Here is a 14,824-nt window from a genome sequence, read left to right as displayed (position 1 = left end):
CTCCAGTCTTCCCTCCTTTCCTACTCACAAGTATTGTTACTTTAGTTTCTGAAATAAAACCAATGAATCCATAAACATATATGTGGGTAATGTTGAAACCATATGCAAATAACTAAATGAAATCTCAAATCTGATTATGAGCTCCTCTAGTAAAACTTAATCTCTTCAATTATTCTTACTTCCAAATCCAGATTTTTCCTTTAGATTTACTTTTCTAATGATATCTCTCTGCTGAGATTCTGTATTTAATAGAAATTTTTTAAAAATGTATTTATTCTGGTTGCACCGGGTCTTTGCTGATGTGCTTGGGCTTTCTCTAGCTGTGGTGAGCAGGGACTGTTCTTCAAGGCTTCTCATTGTGGTGGCTTCTTTTGTGGCAGAGCACAGGTGCTAAGGTGTGTGGGCTCAGTGGTTGTGGCAAACCAGCTTAGTTGCCCTGTGGCACATGAGGTCTTCACAGACCAGGGATCAAATCCATGTCCTCCACCTTGGCAGGTGGATGTTTATACACTACACCACAAAGGAAGTCTGAGATTCTGTATTTAATGTATTGTTGTTATAATAATTTTCTTTATTATTGGAACACCACTTTTTTCATCTTTTAACACATTTTTATACTGATTTGAAATCAACCCATTATAAATGGTCTTTTTCCCTTGTTAAATTTTCTTTTCTGGGTCTTCGGCCAGTCATTTGTTTGCTTTAATAAGGATTGTAACTTGTGGTTACCCTCAGTGTTGGCTTTCCTATTCATTTGCCTACAGATTACAACTAATTTCATGGGTATAAAACTTTTGCATACTTTGCTCCAATTTATGTAAGACACTCACCCCTCCCCCCACAGTGGTGACAATGCTTATATACACAGCTTGTCCTTCACTGGTAACAGTATGGTGAAAATGGAGCTAAAGAGGCCATGAGCACAATTGCAAAATTTGAAACATTACATATAAACATTCTTACAAAAGCTTCAGTAGCCTTTTTTTTTTTTTTTTAAGAAATACTCCTTACTTTGTTATTGATTTCTAGAATCTTGCAATTATTGCTTCAGAAAATTTGTCAAGTTTTACTATTGATTTTGAGGAGTGGAGCTGCTCAGATCCTTACTGTGTCACTCTAGAAATATCCACATTGACTACTATTATTCCTGTTTTCTTCATAAATTAAGCTCAGAAGGAACTGTGCAATGGGTCAAGTCAGTATTTACAGTGTGATACCTGACTCCAGTTACCATGCTTTTTCTGTTACAATGGATAATAATTATAATATCCACAGACCCGCACAATTGCAAAATTTGAAACATTACATGTAAACATTCTTACAAAAGCTTCTGTGCTGACCACACTCATCACCTCTAACTTTTTTCAGATGACTTTTCCTTTGACCTGAAAGGCCAATTTTTTTCATGTTGTTTTTCTTTATACATTGATTAACTTTTCAAATAAAACATAGACCACTAGTCAAGGAGATACAGTGTAAGTTTTTTTAAAGATGAGTTTTGAAAGTATCTTTATAATTAAGTTCAAATTACTTTTTTAATCTGACAAAATCACTTACACAGTATTTTAAACAAATCAATTGACTTATACGAATTTCTTCTTTTAAGAAGGTAATATGCATAAGTTATATTTTGATGGACTATTATTAATTAAGATATCATCTTTTCTATAACACATACTACATATTATAGAGAAAGGCAGGTAAATTATCAATCAGAACAAAAAAATCTTTATATTTTACAATCCCATGGAAACTTTGACCTCTTTTTAAACTATAAATGTTTTATTGAAAAATAATGTGGCTTTTGAAAATGTAGTACATCAGCATTCTTTCACATAGAGTTTTGAGATTTGCTAACTAATACAGGACTCTTGAGAGTCCCTTGGACAGGTAGGAGATCAAACTAGTCAATCCCAAAGGAAATCAACCTTGAATATTCATTGAAAGGACTGATGTTGGAGCTGAAGCTCCAATACTTTGGCCATCTGATGCAGAGCCAGCTCACTGATGCAAAGACGCTGATGCTGGGAAAGATTGAGGGCAGGAGGAGAAGGGAGTGACAGAGGATGAAAGGGTTGGATGGCATCACCGACTCAATGGAAATGAGTTTGAGCAAGCTCTGGGAGATAGTGAAGGGCAGGGAATCCTGGCTTGCTGCAGTCCATGAGTCACAGAGTCAGACACAACTTAGTAGCTGAACAACAACTAATGCAGAAAAGGACAACCTTCCATTTCTCTGTGAAATAATCTTAACACCAAACATAGTATAGCTGCTTAAGTAATGATTACCAAATGAATGTGTGGATTTGTACGATACTCTGAAAAAAAGAGCTCACTATTCAGCTGAATTACAAATTCAGCTGGCTGACACATTGACATGTGACCAGCAGTAGTTTCAGAATCAGAATTAAAAGGAAATTCAAAATCAAGTGTTTGGCGTTTTGTTGTTGGTACCTTGGAATATGGAATATGAGGCTCCTTTCCCCACACGGCACTGAATAGCTACAGCCGAGGCTAAAGAAACTGGACATGTGCTTTTTTCCGTAGCTCCCAGTGCCTCCCTTAATGTGATGTTCTACTTTACACATGCATGTTAGTTCCCTGGCAATAGGCTTTGTGACTAAGTTTTAATGTGTTATCATCACTGGATAAAAAATATGTCTCTTATCACAGGCAGCCTCCCCAAGACTAAAGTGCCTGATAAGTGTTGAATTATCTTTCAGAACCTAGCTCAGCTAACACTTGCATCTGAAGACCTTCCTCATACCACTTCCCAAGTAAAAACTCCCTCTACCTGGCCCATTTATTGGTAATTGTACATCATTTTTAGTGTTATAACTTGCGGTTCATTTGGATTCTCTATTAAATGATGAGCTTTCCAAGAGCATACTGTTATCTTCACCTCTGTAATCTCAGTACCCACCATAGTAACTGAGGGATTCTAGAATGTCCCAACTGTTTAGTCAGTGGTTAAATGGTTAAACACTCATAGACTGGTATTAAGTTCCAAGGCCACTGTCTTGTAGGGCAGGGCCACGTCAATTCCTCTTATATTTCCAGTTTCATCTGAGACATTATTAGTTCCTATAGATTCAATGAACTAACCTTATGAAGAGTGGCAAGATACCCCTGTTATGTGTTTCATGGCATCCTTTACTTTTCTTATAATATTTTTATTATTATTTTTGCCTAATTCTTTGTTTTCTTCCCCTATCATAGCTTTTATTTCCTTTAGGATAAAGAACATGAGATATTTATCTCTACATCCCTATCAACTAGCACAGTACTTAACACTGCTAAATGTTAAGACTCAGCAAATGTTAGTAGAATTTAGTTAAATTAACATTCAGAGTTAATTTATTTGAATAAATCATGTCTGTAATGTAATCACATCAGCTGACTGTTCTTGTTGGTCACAAGAGTGGGATGGATATTAGAAAACTCGAACAGAAGGTCTTAATGAACAGGTATAATTAAATTCAAACAGATGGTCAGTCATAATGCCAAGTCCATTCTTATTTTGATTCCTTAGATAATTATTATGGTGAGCCTTGACATGGATGTAGTTTGATAGCCAAAATAATCATCATTTACTACATTTGTTTTTACGAGAGCCAAGAAATCAATGAATGTGATTGTTCACCTAGTTTACATGGGCAACTTTATTTGGCTTGAATAAGTCATTTCGTTGAACGATTTTAAAGTATTAATTTTGCTAAGTCCTGAATCATGTTTTAAGAAGATACATGTTCTATTTGTAGAAATAGAAAAAGAGACACAGAAAGATTTTGCCTCACATGATCTTATCTGTAGGAATCAGGTGCAGTTTTATGCCTATTGTTGAAATGATTTCTCCATCGCTATTCAAGTGATTGTATTTTGTACTTTAACTTTTTGCTTATAGAAACATTAAGGGACATAATAGCTCTGGAGGAGCTTTTAAAACTGTAATGCTCAGATTCTTCCCTAAAACTATTAAACCAGTCTCCCAGGGGTAGGTCAGAAGACAAATCTACTGTATTAACAATAGATTTGAACAAACTACTATTGATTCAGTATGTAGATTCTTTTCTATTTGTGTTTTATACATTTTGAGTCTTGGTGCTACTGGTGACAGCAGATATTAGGTTTTTAAGAATTTCTCTTTCTGAAAGTGAGTCATTTAAAATCATAGTTTAGGATCATACCGTTGACACCTCTTCAAAAATCTTCTGAGTAGCCTAGATTCATGTTAGCACTTGGCACTTTTAGGTGCTCCTACTTGAAAATGTTTTAAAACAGAGTAATGGTACTGATAATAAGAAAAGAAAGAGAGTCAAGCATTCCATTTTGTTATTGAATAATGTTAACTTTATTATTATAATAGAATACAGTATGACATAAAATTAAGAGCTTTTGCTAAACTCTGTAGAGCAATACATGCATCTGCCATAAACAACCTCGATTCATGTTAGGTTTTATTGCCACTTCACTGCACTAAGGTGCCATAAACATTCAGTGTCATCTTTTAAAAGTTTTTCCTGGGAGCTAACAGGAACTGTCCTCTATAAGAGTGTATCTTTATTTTCAAGGAAGACTTAACTAGTGTTACATGGTTTAGCAAAGCACTGTAGAAAAGCTACATAGAATTATTTGTCTTTGATAAGTTGTGCAATCAATTTATACAATAGAATACTGTCCATACATACTAACGAACTAAAAAACGATAGAAATGCAGTCATTGCATAGCATAAAGCAGACTAATAAGAAATATACACATCTAATGAGCAAAATACAGACCAAATGTTAGCCATGAGGAGTCTGGAAGATAAAATACTCTTAATAAACACTTAGATTAACGCCAAAAAAAAAAAAAAAGAAAAGAAACAAAAACCAAGATTAACAGCAACACAGAAATTAGAGCCATATTTTACTTTATTTTCTATACATGATATCTACACATGATACCAAAGAATGAAATATCCTTGGTTCAGCCTTTATTGGCCTAGCTCATTGAATTTAGGCAGGACCAAATCAAACAATAAAGCACATTTAAAAATACCAGAGTTTGTTTAGGAAAACACAAACTGTATTTTCCTACATCACTGGATAGCAGCTTTTTGAGACAAACATTGCTCAAAACTTGGGTATGGATCCCAATTGTCTTATTTGGTAATTATGATGACAAGTTTATGTCATAGTATTCTAAATGTGGTTAGCCCATGACCTGTGGATTCTGGATGTTAATTTTAAATATCTCTGAAATTCTGTCAGACAAAAGGAGACTTCAAAAATACCTTCTTCATAAATATTTATCTCTAAAATATCTGGGAAGTAATGAAAGAGACTAGAATTTTGGGAGTATGAATGGACCTCTTGTCATTAAAGCCCTTACGTAGTATGCCTACAAATATATTGCTACAGTATAAATGAAATGTAATATTACTCGATAAAAGCTAGTCCTGTACATTCTTTCATGTATTTTTATATTTAATGCTACATATGGTACAACACTTATTGAAATAGTTGGTATCAGCAAAGATAGCAGTAATATACAGTTGATTTTCTAGCTCCCACTAGTGCTTTTCCATTTTCTTTCTATATTATAAGAGCCTAAAATAGGGAAAAGTGGGATGACTAGAGTGTATAACAACTGATTCACTACTGTACATGGGACAACAGTTTGAATTACAAGCTTTCCCTACATAAGCAGATTTTATACCCACATATTGTAAATTCCATCTGATTCCTTCAGACTGTTCTGGTCTTAAATGCAGGCTCTAAAAGTATTTCCATAGCATTTAACAACATTCTAACAGCTAAGAGCGGTGAGTCCTACACAATATTTTAAGAACACAACTTTTAAAAAAGTAAAAAAATGTACAATCTCATGCTGCATATTTACATATATAATTTATATATTCTATATTTGTTTATTAGTCATAAATTTCAATCTAAAGCTTTTAATGTACTGTTATATAAAATAATACATTCAACAATTCTAGAGCTTGCAAAATATTTTTGCCCCTCTAAAAACATCTTCAGAATGAAAATCAAATGATTACTGGATGCATGTGTTATCTCGATATAGAGAGGGTGGAAAATAAATCTTTTAAAATTGTTCTATCTGAATTTATTATTAATTTTTTTTTTAGTTTTATTGAGTGTATATATCTGTTAGAATGATTCTTCATTGAGTCTACTGGTAAAAGCTCAGATGACAGTAAAGCAGCCTATTTAAAGCATTTGTCTCCATTGGATTAAATGTGCTCTTACTGTGAGACACTGCACCTTTGCCTATGCAATTTCCATAAATTTTAAAATAGCATTTAACAACAAAATAATGCCCTAGGTATTTCTTAAAAGAGAAAGAATGGGGATCTTGAGCTTTGGAAATAAACTGTTAAAGCTATACATAGGTTTAAAATACAAAACAGAAATGTGAGAAACACATCATCATCTGTGCAATAAAGACATAGATTTTTTAAAATGTTTCTTCATTAAACATTATATTCTTTTAAACACCTTCACATAAAAATATTTTGACATATACAGTATCTTTTTTTTTCTAGAATATTTGGAAATATATATCTACAAATGACCTGGAGTTAAGCTGGATTTTTCTTCTACTTTTCCTCCTATCTTTGGATCTACTTCCCCCTCCTTCTCTCTCTTCCCTTCTGTCTCCTTCTGTCTTGATTTTGCTCTATGGCTCCCTCTCTCAGAATCCTGTCTCAGCTGTATGCTGTGTTCTGCTCTGGACGGCCAGACAGGGGTCTGTTGTTCTTATATGAATTATGGAAATAAGGAAACCTTCGAATTCTCTAAGACAGAGGCAATAAAGCAGATGGGAATTACCACGTTGAGAACAGAAAGCAATTCCCAGTGCAAAGGACTGAGCAACAGAATATGAATGACAGGACCTATTGATGGGGGGTGGGGGCTTTTAGCTGAGGCTCTCTGTTTAAGTATGTTGCCCAATAGACCAAGTTAAAGATTCCGAATAACAGCGGGAAGGCTATTCTTGACAGTCGGTCAATTTTGCTGACACTGTTAAAGGTTTTCTTCGGTTCTGGTGGTTTTGTTTCCGGCTTGACTTCTTTTGGTTCTATGGTTGCACTTTTAGCAATGGTGGCTAAGCCGGGGTCACCCCTGGCCAGATTAGGGGTGTAGCTGGTTGCTGTTGGAGCATAAGTGTTGTTCTTCTTAATAAGAGGGTCCTTCACTTTCTTTGGCTGTAAAGGAAAGAGTTAGAGTATTTTGTTTAGTAAATTGTGGGGAGCAAGTTTTTAAGTTCTTGAGCAAGTGACCTTTACTTTAGAACTCAAACGTGCTTTATTTAACATCTAAAAAATGGAATTTATGACAGCATTTTGGGAATAAATGTAAAACACAGACACAAAGGTCTAATTGTAAAATTGACAAGTGACCTGGTGGGACATTTGGTCCAAAATGTCCATAAGACAGTTGGTCTGTAAGACATTTGGTTTACGTCAGTGGTCCTTGCAATTTGGTCCTATCCAAAATGTCTATGAGCATACTGGATCCATGACAAATGGTTTTGGACAGGACCAAATATCAAAGTCCTTTGTTGTTGTTGTTCAATTGCTAAATTGTGTCCAACTCTTTGCGACCCCATGAACTGCAGCATGCCAGGCTTCCCTGTTGTTCACTATCTCCTAGAGTTTGCTCAAACTCATGTCCATTGAGTCAGTGATGCCATCCAACCATCTCATCCTCTGTCACCCCTTTCTCCTCCTGCCTCCAATCTTTTCCAACATCAGGGTCTTTTTCCAATGAGTCATCTCTTCACATCAGGTGATCAAAGGGTTGGAGCTTCAGCATCAGTCCTCCCAATGAATATTCAGGGTTGGTTTCCACGGACCAAATGTCTTATGGACATTTTGGACAGCACCTAATGCTACTAAACCATGATGACTATAGATAACAATACTGTATCATATACTTTAATATTGCTGAGACTAAACCTTAAATGTTTTCACCACGAAAAGGACTTTGTGACCAGTTAGAGATGGTAGCTAATACTATGGTGGTAACCAATTCATGATATATAATATATCTAATTAATTACATTGTACACCTTAAACTTACACAATGCTATGTGTCAATTATCTTTCAAAAAGGCTAGGGAAAAATGCAGACAAATATTTTCCAGGCTTTCCAATAAAAAAATGGGGTGTATATCCCCACTTATTACATCTAGACGTGTGACTCTGACAGAGTGATGCTGTGCCAGCTTAAGACCCTATCGTCAGGAAGCTTGGCAACCTCACTCTTTACTCTCTGGAAGCATGCCACAGAAACATGAAGCCTGGATTAGACATTGAGGGACCAAAGACTATGTTCAGTGAGAGATCCAGCCAGCATGAGGCCCCATACATGGGAGAATGGCCAATGTAGATATTCTTCCCCTGATGCCGGAACTACGTCCGTGAGCCCATGTTCGACTAAAAGGAATAACCTCAGGTTTTTGCCAGCCCCAAATGCTTGGTTATTGTTTTAGGTCACTAAATTTTGGGGCAGTTTGTTTTGCAATGAGAAAAAATTGATGAGCCGATTAATTTTTGCTCCTTTTCTTCAGGCTTCCAGTGCACAAATGACAAAGCAGGCTCAGTCAGGATATCCTGGATTTGATTTTTGCTCAGTGTTACCTGCTCACTAATGTTATCTGTGTGGTAACTGATAACTGCAGCTTTTCTTAGTTTCTGACATATAGACACTTCTCAAAAATAAAGTAGGTCATTGTTCAGAGCTATGTGGTCTGATATAGTTGCATATTCTTTAAGAAGTTAGTATTTAATTTAGCAGTTAACCGTATGAGGGTGGATCTTAAGAAGGCCACTGTATATTCACTTGAAAATGTGATGCCCTATTGGGATTTTCTTTTTATTTTCAAGTTATACCATGTCAGAGGTCAAAACTTTAACTCTCCTGAAAACACTTATCTAGTTACAGAAAAAGAAATGTATCCTCTCTGAATGTCAAAGTAAGATCTGGATTACATTGTGTTCACATTCCCTGTTTTAAGCAAATCAAACTGGCAAAGCCCTGTGGAAGATTTTTACAGAGACAAAAATACATTATAGAAAATATTTTCTTTCTTAATAAGATGCCAGATATGGGCATAAATGTATTATTTATGTATATGTAGATGTATATCTATATATGTACACTGACTAATGTGACCTGTAGACTGATAGAGATTGAAATATTTTATTTGAGACAGCACTTAAAGACTAGTACACAGTCAGAAAGAAATCCAAACTCAATTATGAGATCACCAATACCTCAACCCAAATTATATGCTTTCCAGATCAAGTTCAGTTCATCTAACAATTCGTTAACAACTGCAACTCACAAGCTACAATCAGAAAGACACTGGCTTCTTGCAGCATGCAAAGAAAGGATTAGGATAGAAAAGCAACTTTTCCCAGTGTTTGCATTTCATTTTTCAGTTGCATATCACTAATGTTTGTGTATCATTAATTCTGAAGAACTTTCATAGAGTGTACCAGTAATTCTAAGATGTGGATTTTAAAAATGTCCACAGCTATGATTGGGGGTGATGTCTCACAGTTTGTAGTGTCTTATGATCACACATCTTCAGGTTCAGGGCTTTCCTTTGGGGTTGCCCTTCTGTTCAAGGACAAATGGAGGCCATCAGTGGCTAAAGGTATTGAACAAAAACTCTGTCTCCACTCCCTCACCTCTCTCTCCATCTGGTAAGTGCAGTTTCTTTTGTCTTGTTTCCTCTCTACTGATCCTGAGACAAGATTCTTGGTTTGGAAATTCAGATATGTTTTTTATACTAAGTGAGGATGTGTCAAGGCAAGGTGAATTTTGAGGACCTGGATCTGGTCCATTTTGGTTGGTATAGCATACCCCATACAGAACTTCCTTTGCTTTGAATTGTGTAGGAGATCACTGGAGTATTCAATAGATCCACCTGTGGCTGAATGGTAAATCTCAAAGAGTTTTTACTTGGCAGCATATTTTCTTTCTTATGTACACATAAATTAGTGGTACATCTTAGAATCAGTAACACTATAGATTCTGTTAAATGCAGTAGATGTTTCTACAAAGGATCCTCTTATCTAGTATATTCATGGGGCTGTGGGAAAAACATCATTAAATGGATTTCTTTACTGTAGACCCTCTCAGACTCTCTAATATACTGTGACTGTGACAGTATTCAGAATTTTTCAAGTATATTTGACAACATACCTGTATTTTTAGACCGATTCGGGACACTAGTACTCTTCATTTGCTATAGAGAAATTCCTCCTAGATTGCTTCTAGATGTCTTAGAACCTCTGGAACTCTGACTTTGCCTTTCTTTCCACCACCCCAAGACTTTCTTGCCTTTTGACATATTTTTCAAACCCCAGAATTAGAAATATCCTCCCCACCTGTGGTTTAAAAGTCACTCCAAAATATGTTCTAACTGAGAAGAACAGCGATAGTCTTGGCTTGATAATTTTTTACAGTGAAGAAATTTTGTGAATTCTGTGTTGTGATTCTTAAAGCAAACCTCTCTTTTGGAAAAAGAAAATATGTTTCCTGACTTTTACTTTAGTGAAAATTAGAGATAATGCATTTTGTAAGCTCAATTCAGTTGAGTCATTAAAGTAATAACATTTAGGACCAAAGTTACTAGGTTCAGAAAACACCGAAAAAACTATGATTTTCAAGTCACAAAAATTATAATGGCATAATTGCTCCCAATATCAAGTTTGTTAAAACTGTTCTCACATTAATGGGAACCATAGGAAACCATACTTGAATAGAAATGTTTACCTTTTTTGTTTCTTCTTTATTTCCTTCCCTTGACTCTGCACACCTATCCACAGAAACAACCTCCTTCCTTAGCAGTGAGGAAATTCTCACAGCACTTAATCATTTATGACATAAGAAAAAAAAAATCTCCTTTTCCCTCTCTCTGCATCCTTCAGCCATTCCCCCAAGCTCACACATTATATCTTACAGGTTTAAAAAGACATAATGGTGCAATATCACAGGAGATATTAAAGCATTTACCTTTTCTGGAACCACACTTTTCCCATCCCATGCATAACCTCTCTTGGTGAAATAGTTTACTGTGGCAAACTCGATCAGAGCTGAGAATACAAAGGCATAGCACACTGCAATAAACCAATCCATAGCAGTTGCATAAGCCACCTTAGGGAGGGAATTTCTGGCACTGATACTCAAAGTTGTCATGGTGAGCACAGTTGTGACTCCTGCAAAGAAAGAAAGTGAATTTTTAGGTTCATACTACAAACTTTCATCACTGAAGTCACCCTACTTGTGTAAAATGAAACGCAGACAGAGTATGTTTTCAAGTTCATCCCGTTTGGTTTGGGATGGATGAGTTTTAATTTAATCCCAATGTAGTTTGTGGTTCATGGTATGGCAGTATGAAGGGCAGTTCTTGGAGGGATAAACTGCTCTGCTATTGAGAAGCTGTTAATAAGATAGTGAGCTCCCTTAAATAGGCATCTTGAATACAGTGCCTTGGCTAGGAAAAGAAATAATAGTCCTTCACTGTCCCCAACTCTAGGAAAAAGAAAGCAGAGATTGTCACTGTCCAGGATCCATAAATAATCACTGAATCCTCAGCTCTGTTTAATATTCTACAGATAGTGAAGGACAGGGAAGCCTGGCAGGCTGTAGTCCATGGGGTCACAAAGGGTCAGACACTATTGAGTGACTGAACAATCCTTGAATATATAAACCATAAAACCAATAACTTTTTGATAATTGATCATTGACAGATAACTAAATTATCATAGGATAATGTTTTGTTATGTTATAAACTCTTTGTATTTTATACTATTTTTCCTGATTCTTGTAATAGCTACTCTTTTGAAAAAATAACTGAAATAAGTCTCAGGTGACTTGCTTGAGGTCACATAGCTCAGAAATGGCAAAACCAGCTTTGAATACATTCATCTGATTCAAATGTCCAAAGTCTTACTCTTTCTGCTAATGCTGGTATATATCCTCCCTAATCTATGAATCTATCCCAACTGATTAAAATCACCTCTTTTCAAAGCAGTTTTCAAGTCAGTTGCTTTAAGTTTGCTTGCCTGCTGTCGCTTCAGTCCTGTCTGACTCTTTGTGACCCTGTGAATTGCAGCCCACCAGACTCCTCTATTAGATTTTTCAGGCAAGCATGCTGGAGTGGGTTGCCATGCCCTCTTCCTGGGGATCTTCCCAACTCAGGGATCGAACCCATGTCTCCTGCATCTCCTGCACTGCAGGCAGATTCTTTTACCACTGAGCCCAATTATAGGAGTTTGTATTGAAGGATGACATTCAATAATATCCATTTAACAAGTTAATATTTTCAACCTACTATATGTGATGCAATCTATGAGTTAGAATACTGTAAGTCTCCTTTTAAGCCATTTGAAAATGTATGAAAAAAAAAAATCACAGGAACCCGATAACTTAGACTGCATGGTGTGGAAAAAATCTTAACCTCTTCCAGTAGCTAGTCCCTCACTATTTATTAACTGTATAGCCTTGAGCAAGTGAGTTAACTCCTGAGGACCTCAGTTTCCATAACTGTAAATGTGGTGACTTACACTTCATTCCCTTGGTTGGTGTATATCATTGTTGAAATTCTAAGGAAGGAAAACACATTCTTTTTTACACATTCATAAGGTTAGAGGAATAAATGTAATAACATGTGAAAGCATTTTAAAGATAAGTCAATTATTGCCACAGAAGATATTGTCATGCCATCTGTCTAAAACTCATACCTATGATTCCTCTTTTGATTAATTTTAGAGAATCAGTAGGGTCATGCAGCTAGTAGGCAGCTAATTTTTCTAAGGCAGTTTAAACCACCCAATATTCCCAGTTTTCCATGAATTTCAAGGTAATTTATCTTTCCAGCTCTATTAGGAAGTGATAGGATTAAGAACACTGAGATTTTCAGTAAGTCATATTTTTGATACACGGTCAGATTTGTAGGGAATAGACTTACTATGAGCTTTGGAGGTGTTGCAGGACATTTTGGGGCATTATCCATATTACATAATTCCTTCAACAACTGGTTGAAGGAATATTAGCTGGGAAAAAGCCCCCAAATTTGCATATTAACTTGAGCAAAGAGCAAAGTAATTAAATGTCAGTATTTGGGGAACAGAGCAACCCAGTTTCAAGCTCCAGCTCTGTAATTGCTGAGTGACCTTGGGAAGACTGTCTCACAAGTCTGAACTTCTGGAGTGTTTTTGTAATTATTCCCTTGTAATTTAATTTGAATAAGTCTAACTCAGAGGACTATTGTGAGTATTTAATAAAATAATGTAATAAAGTATTGAGCCTGATACTTACTAAGGGCAAAGTTAATAACTTATTATTGACAGCTTCACTCCTTTTGGATAAATCCCTGCTAAAATGAATTCCTTTTTTTTTTTTTTTTACTTTTGGTTTATGTGGACAGTCAACTGCTAAAAGTAATTTGGGAATAGAAGTTCTTAAACAAAATGTATCCATAAATTAAAAACAGTTAAGAATAGCATAAAGAGAGGCATGGTGTGTGTGTGTGTGTGTGTGTGTGTGTGTGTGTGTGTATTTTGTCATCTTACAATTCGAGCTATAGAGAAAGGGAAAAAAATTAAAATGTGTTGAGCATCTATTAAGTTCCAAGTATTGAGGCTGGCAATATATAAATTTTATTTTGTTTTTCTCACCTAATCTTTTAAATGGCACTGTTTTATTTTAATTATACTCTCATTTTATAAGTAACCAACACTTAAAAGACAAGATTGAACCAAAATCGTGGGTGTATCTGGAATCAAAATCACATGACCACACTGTCTTCAAATAAGAAAGAGCAGGGAAGGTCAAGAAGATGATGTTTTAAGACATAAAATGGCTTCAGCTTTGTTGCATTCTGGATGCCATTTAATAAACTGAGCAAGGTATAACTTTTGCTTTCTTTTTCCTTTTGATATTTTTTCTTCAAGTACCTGTGACCCTCTCAGTCATCCCCCACAACTCAGAGGAATGTGCTGAATATAAACTAAAAAGAATAAAGACATGTGTATTAAATAAATTTTAAAAGGCTAAAGGTCTTGGAAAACTGCATTTGTGATTTTATTGAGCTTAAAATGTTAGAAATATATAACTTGATACACAGAAATACTTGCCATGGTTGTATTTACAGATATGTAGTTATGTTCACCAAAAGGGCATGAGTTGGCTAGGCGAGCAGACTGTTGAAACTATTAAGAGCAAGATTTTTGACTTATAAAACATTCCAAAGTGCTTTATAGGATTTCCAAAGAGGAAGAATAGGATTTGTTGGGGACAGAGGGGGTGGAAAGTGAGCCTTTAAAAAAACCATTTTTACTATAGTGCTGGGCTCATTCTATAAAAATAAACATAAAACATAAAGAAAATATCTCATTGGTTCTAATTAAAACATTCAAATGAATAAAGGGCTCAAACTACTTATATATATATATGTATATAAGTAGTTATATATATACATATATATGTAGTTATATATATATACATATATCTATATAAGTCGTTATATATATATATACATATATCTATATATAAGTGAGCATCTGACAAGAGTTCAATCTTCAGTTCTAATAAGTGGCTTAAACACTAGCTAATATTTACAAATTGTGGTAAGGGAAAAAAAGAGTTTTAAATTAACTAATCTTCCACCTGGTGGCTGGAATCATTTTGGGTCTTGATTTAGCTGGGCTCTTAGGCTGATGTCACAGCAAAGATTTGGTGGTTTCCAACCCAGAAGCAACTTGTCCAGATTCTTTTCTGGGCCCTGGTAGCAGAGTCT

General features: G+C 35.4%; 1 protein-coding gene across 1 annotated transcript in view; it reads right to left on the bottom strand.

Annotated features, from left to right (window-relative positions):
- Positions 1 to 4,327: 4,327 nt before the first annotated feature.
- GABRA1 (gamma-aminobutyric acid type A receptor subunit alpha1) overlaps positions 4,328 to 14,824 on the bottom strand; it is a 60,089-nt gene continuing 49,592 nt past the window's right edge. The window contains exons 9-10 of the mRNA XM_004009041.6: positions 11,038 to 11,240; positions 4,328 to 7,214 (exon numbers count right to left, since the gene is read on the bottom strand). Of these exons, the coding sequence (XP_004009090.1) occupies positions 6,903 to 7,214; positions 11,038 to 11,240 (515 nt within the window). The 3' untranslated portion in view covers positions 4,328 to 6,902. The remainder of the gene's footprint in view (positions 7,215 to 11,037; positions 11,241 to 14,824) is intronic.

The sequence above is a fragment of the Ovis aries genome, chromosome 5 (genome assembly GCF_016772045.2).
Source record: "Ovis aries strain OAR_USU_Benz2616 breed Rambouillet chromosome 5, ARS-UI_Ramb_v3.0, whole genome shotgun sequence".
Classification (NCBI taxonomy): Eukaryota; Metazoa; Chordata; class Mammalia; order Artiodactyla; family Bovidae; genus Ovis; species Ovis aries.
The sequence above is the reverse complement of the archived record's forward strand: the minus strand, read 5'-3'. Positions and strand labels throughout refer to the sequence as shown.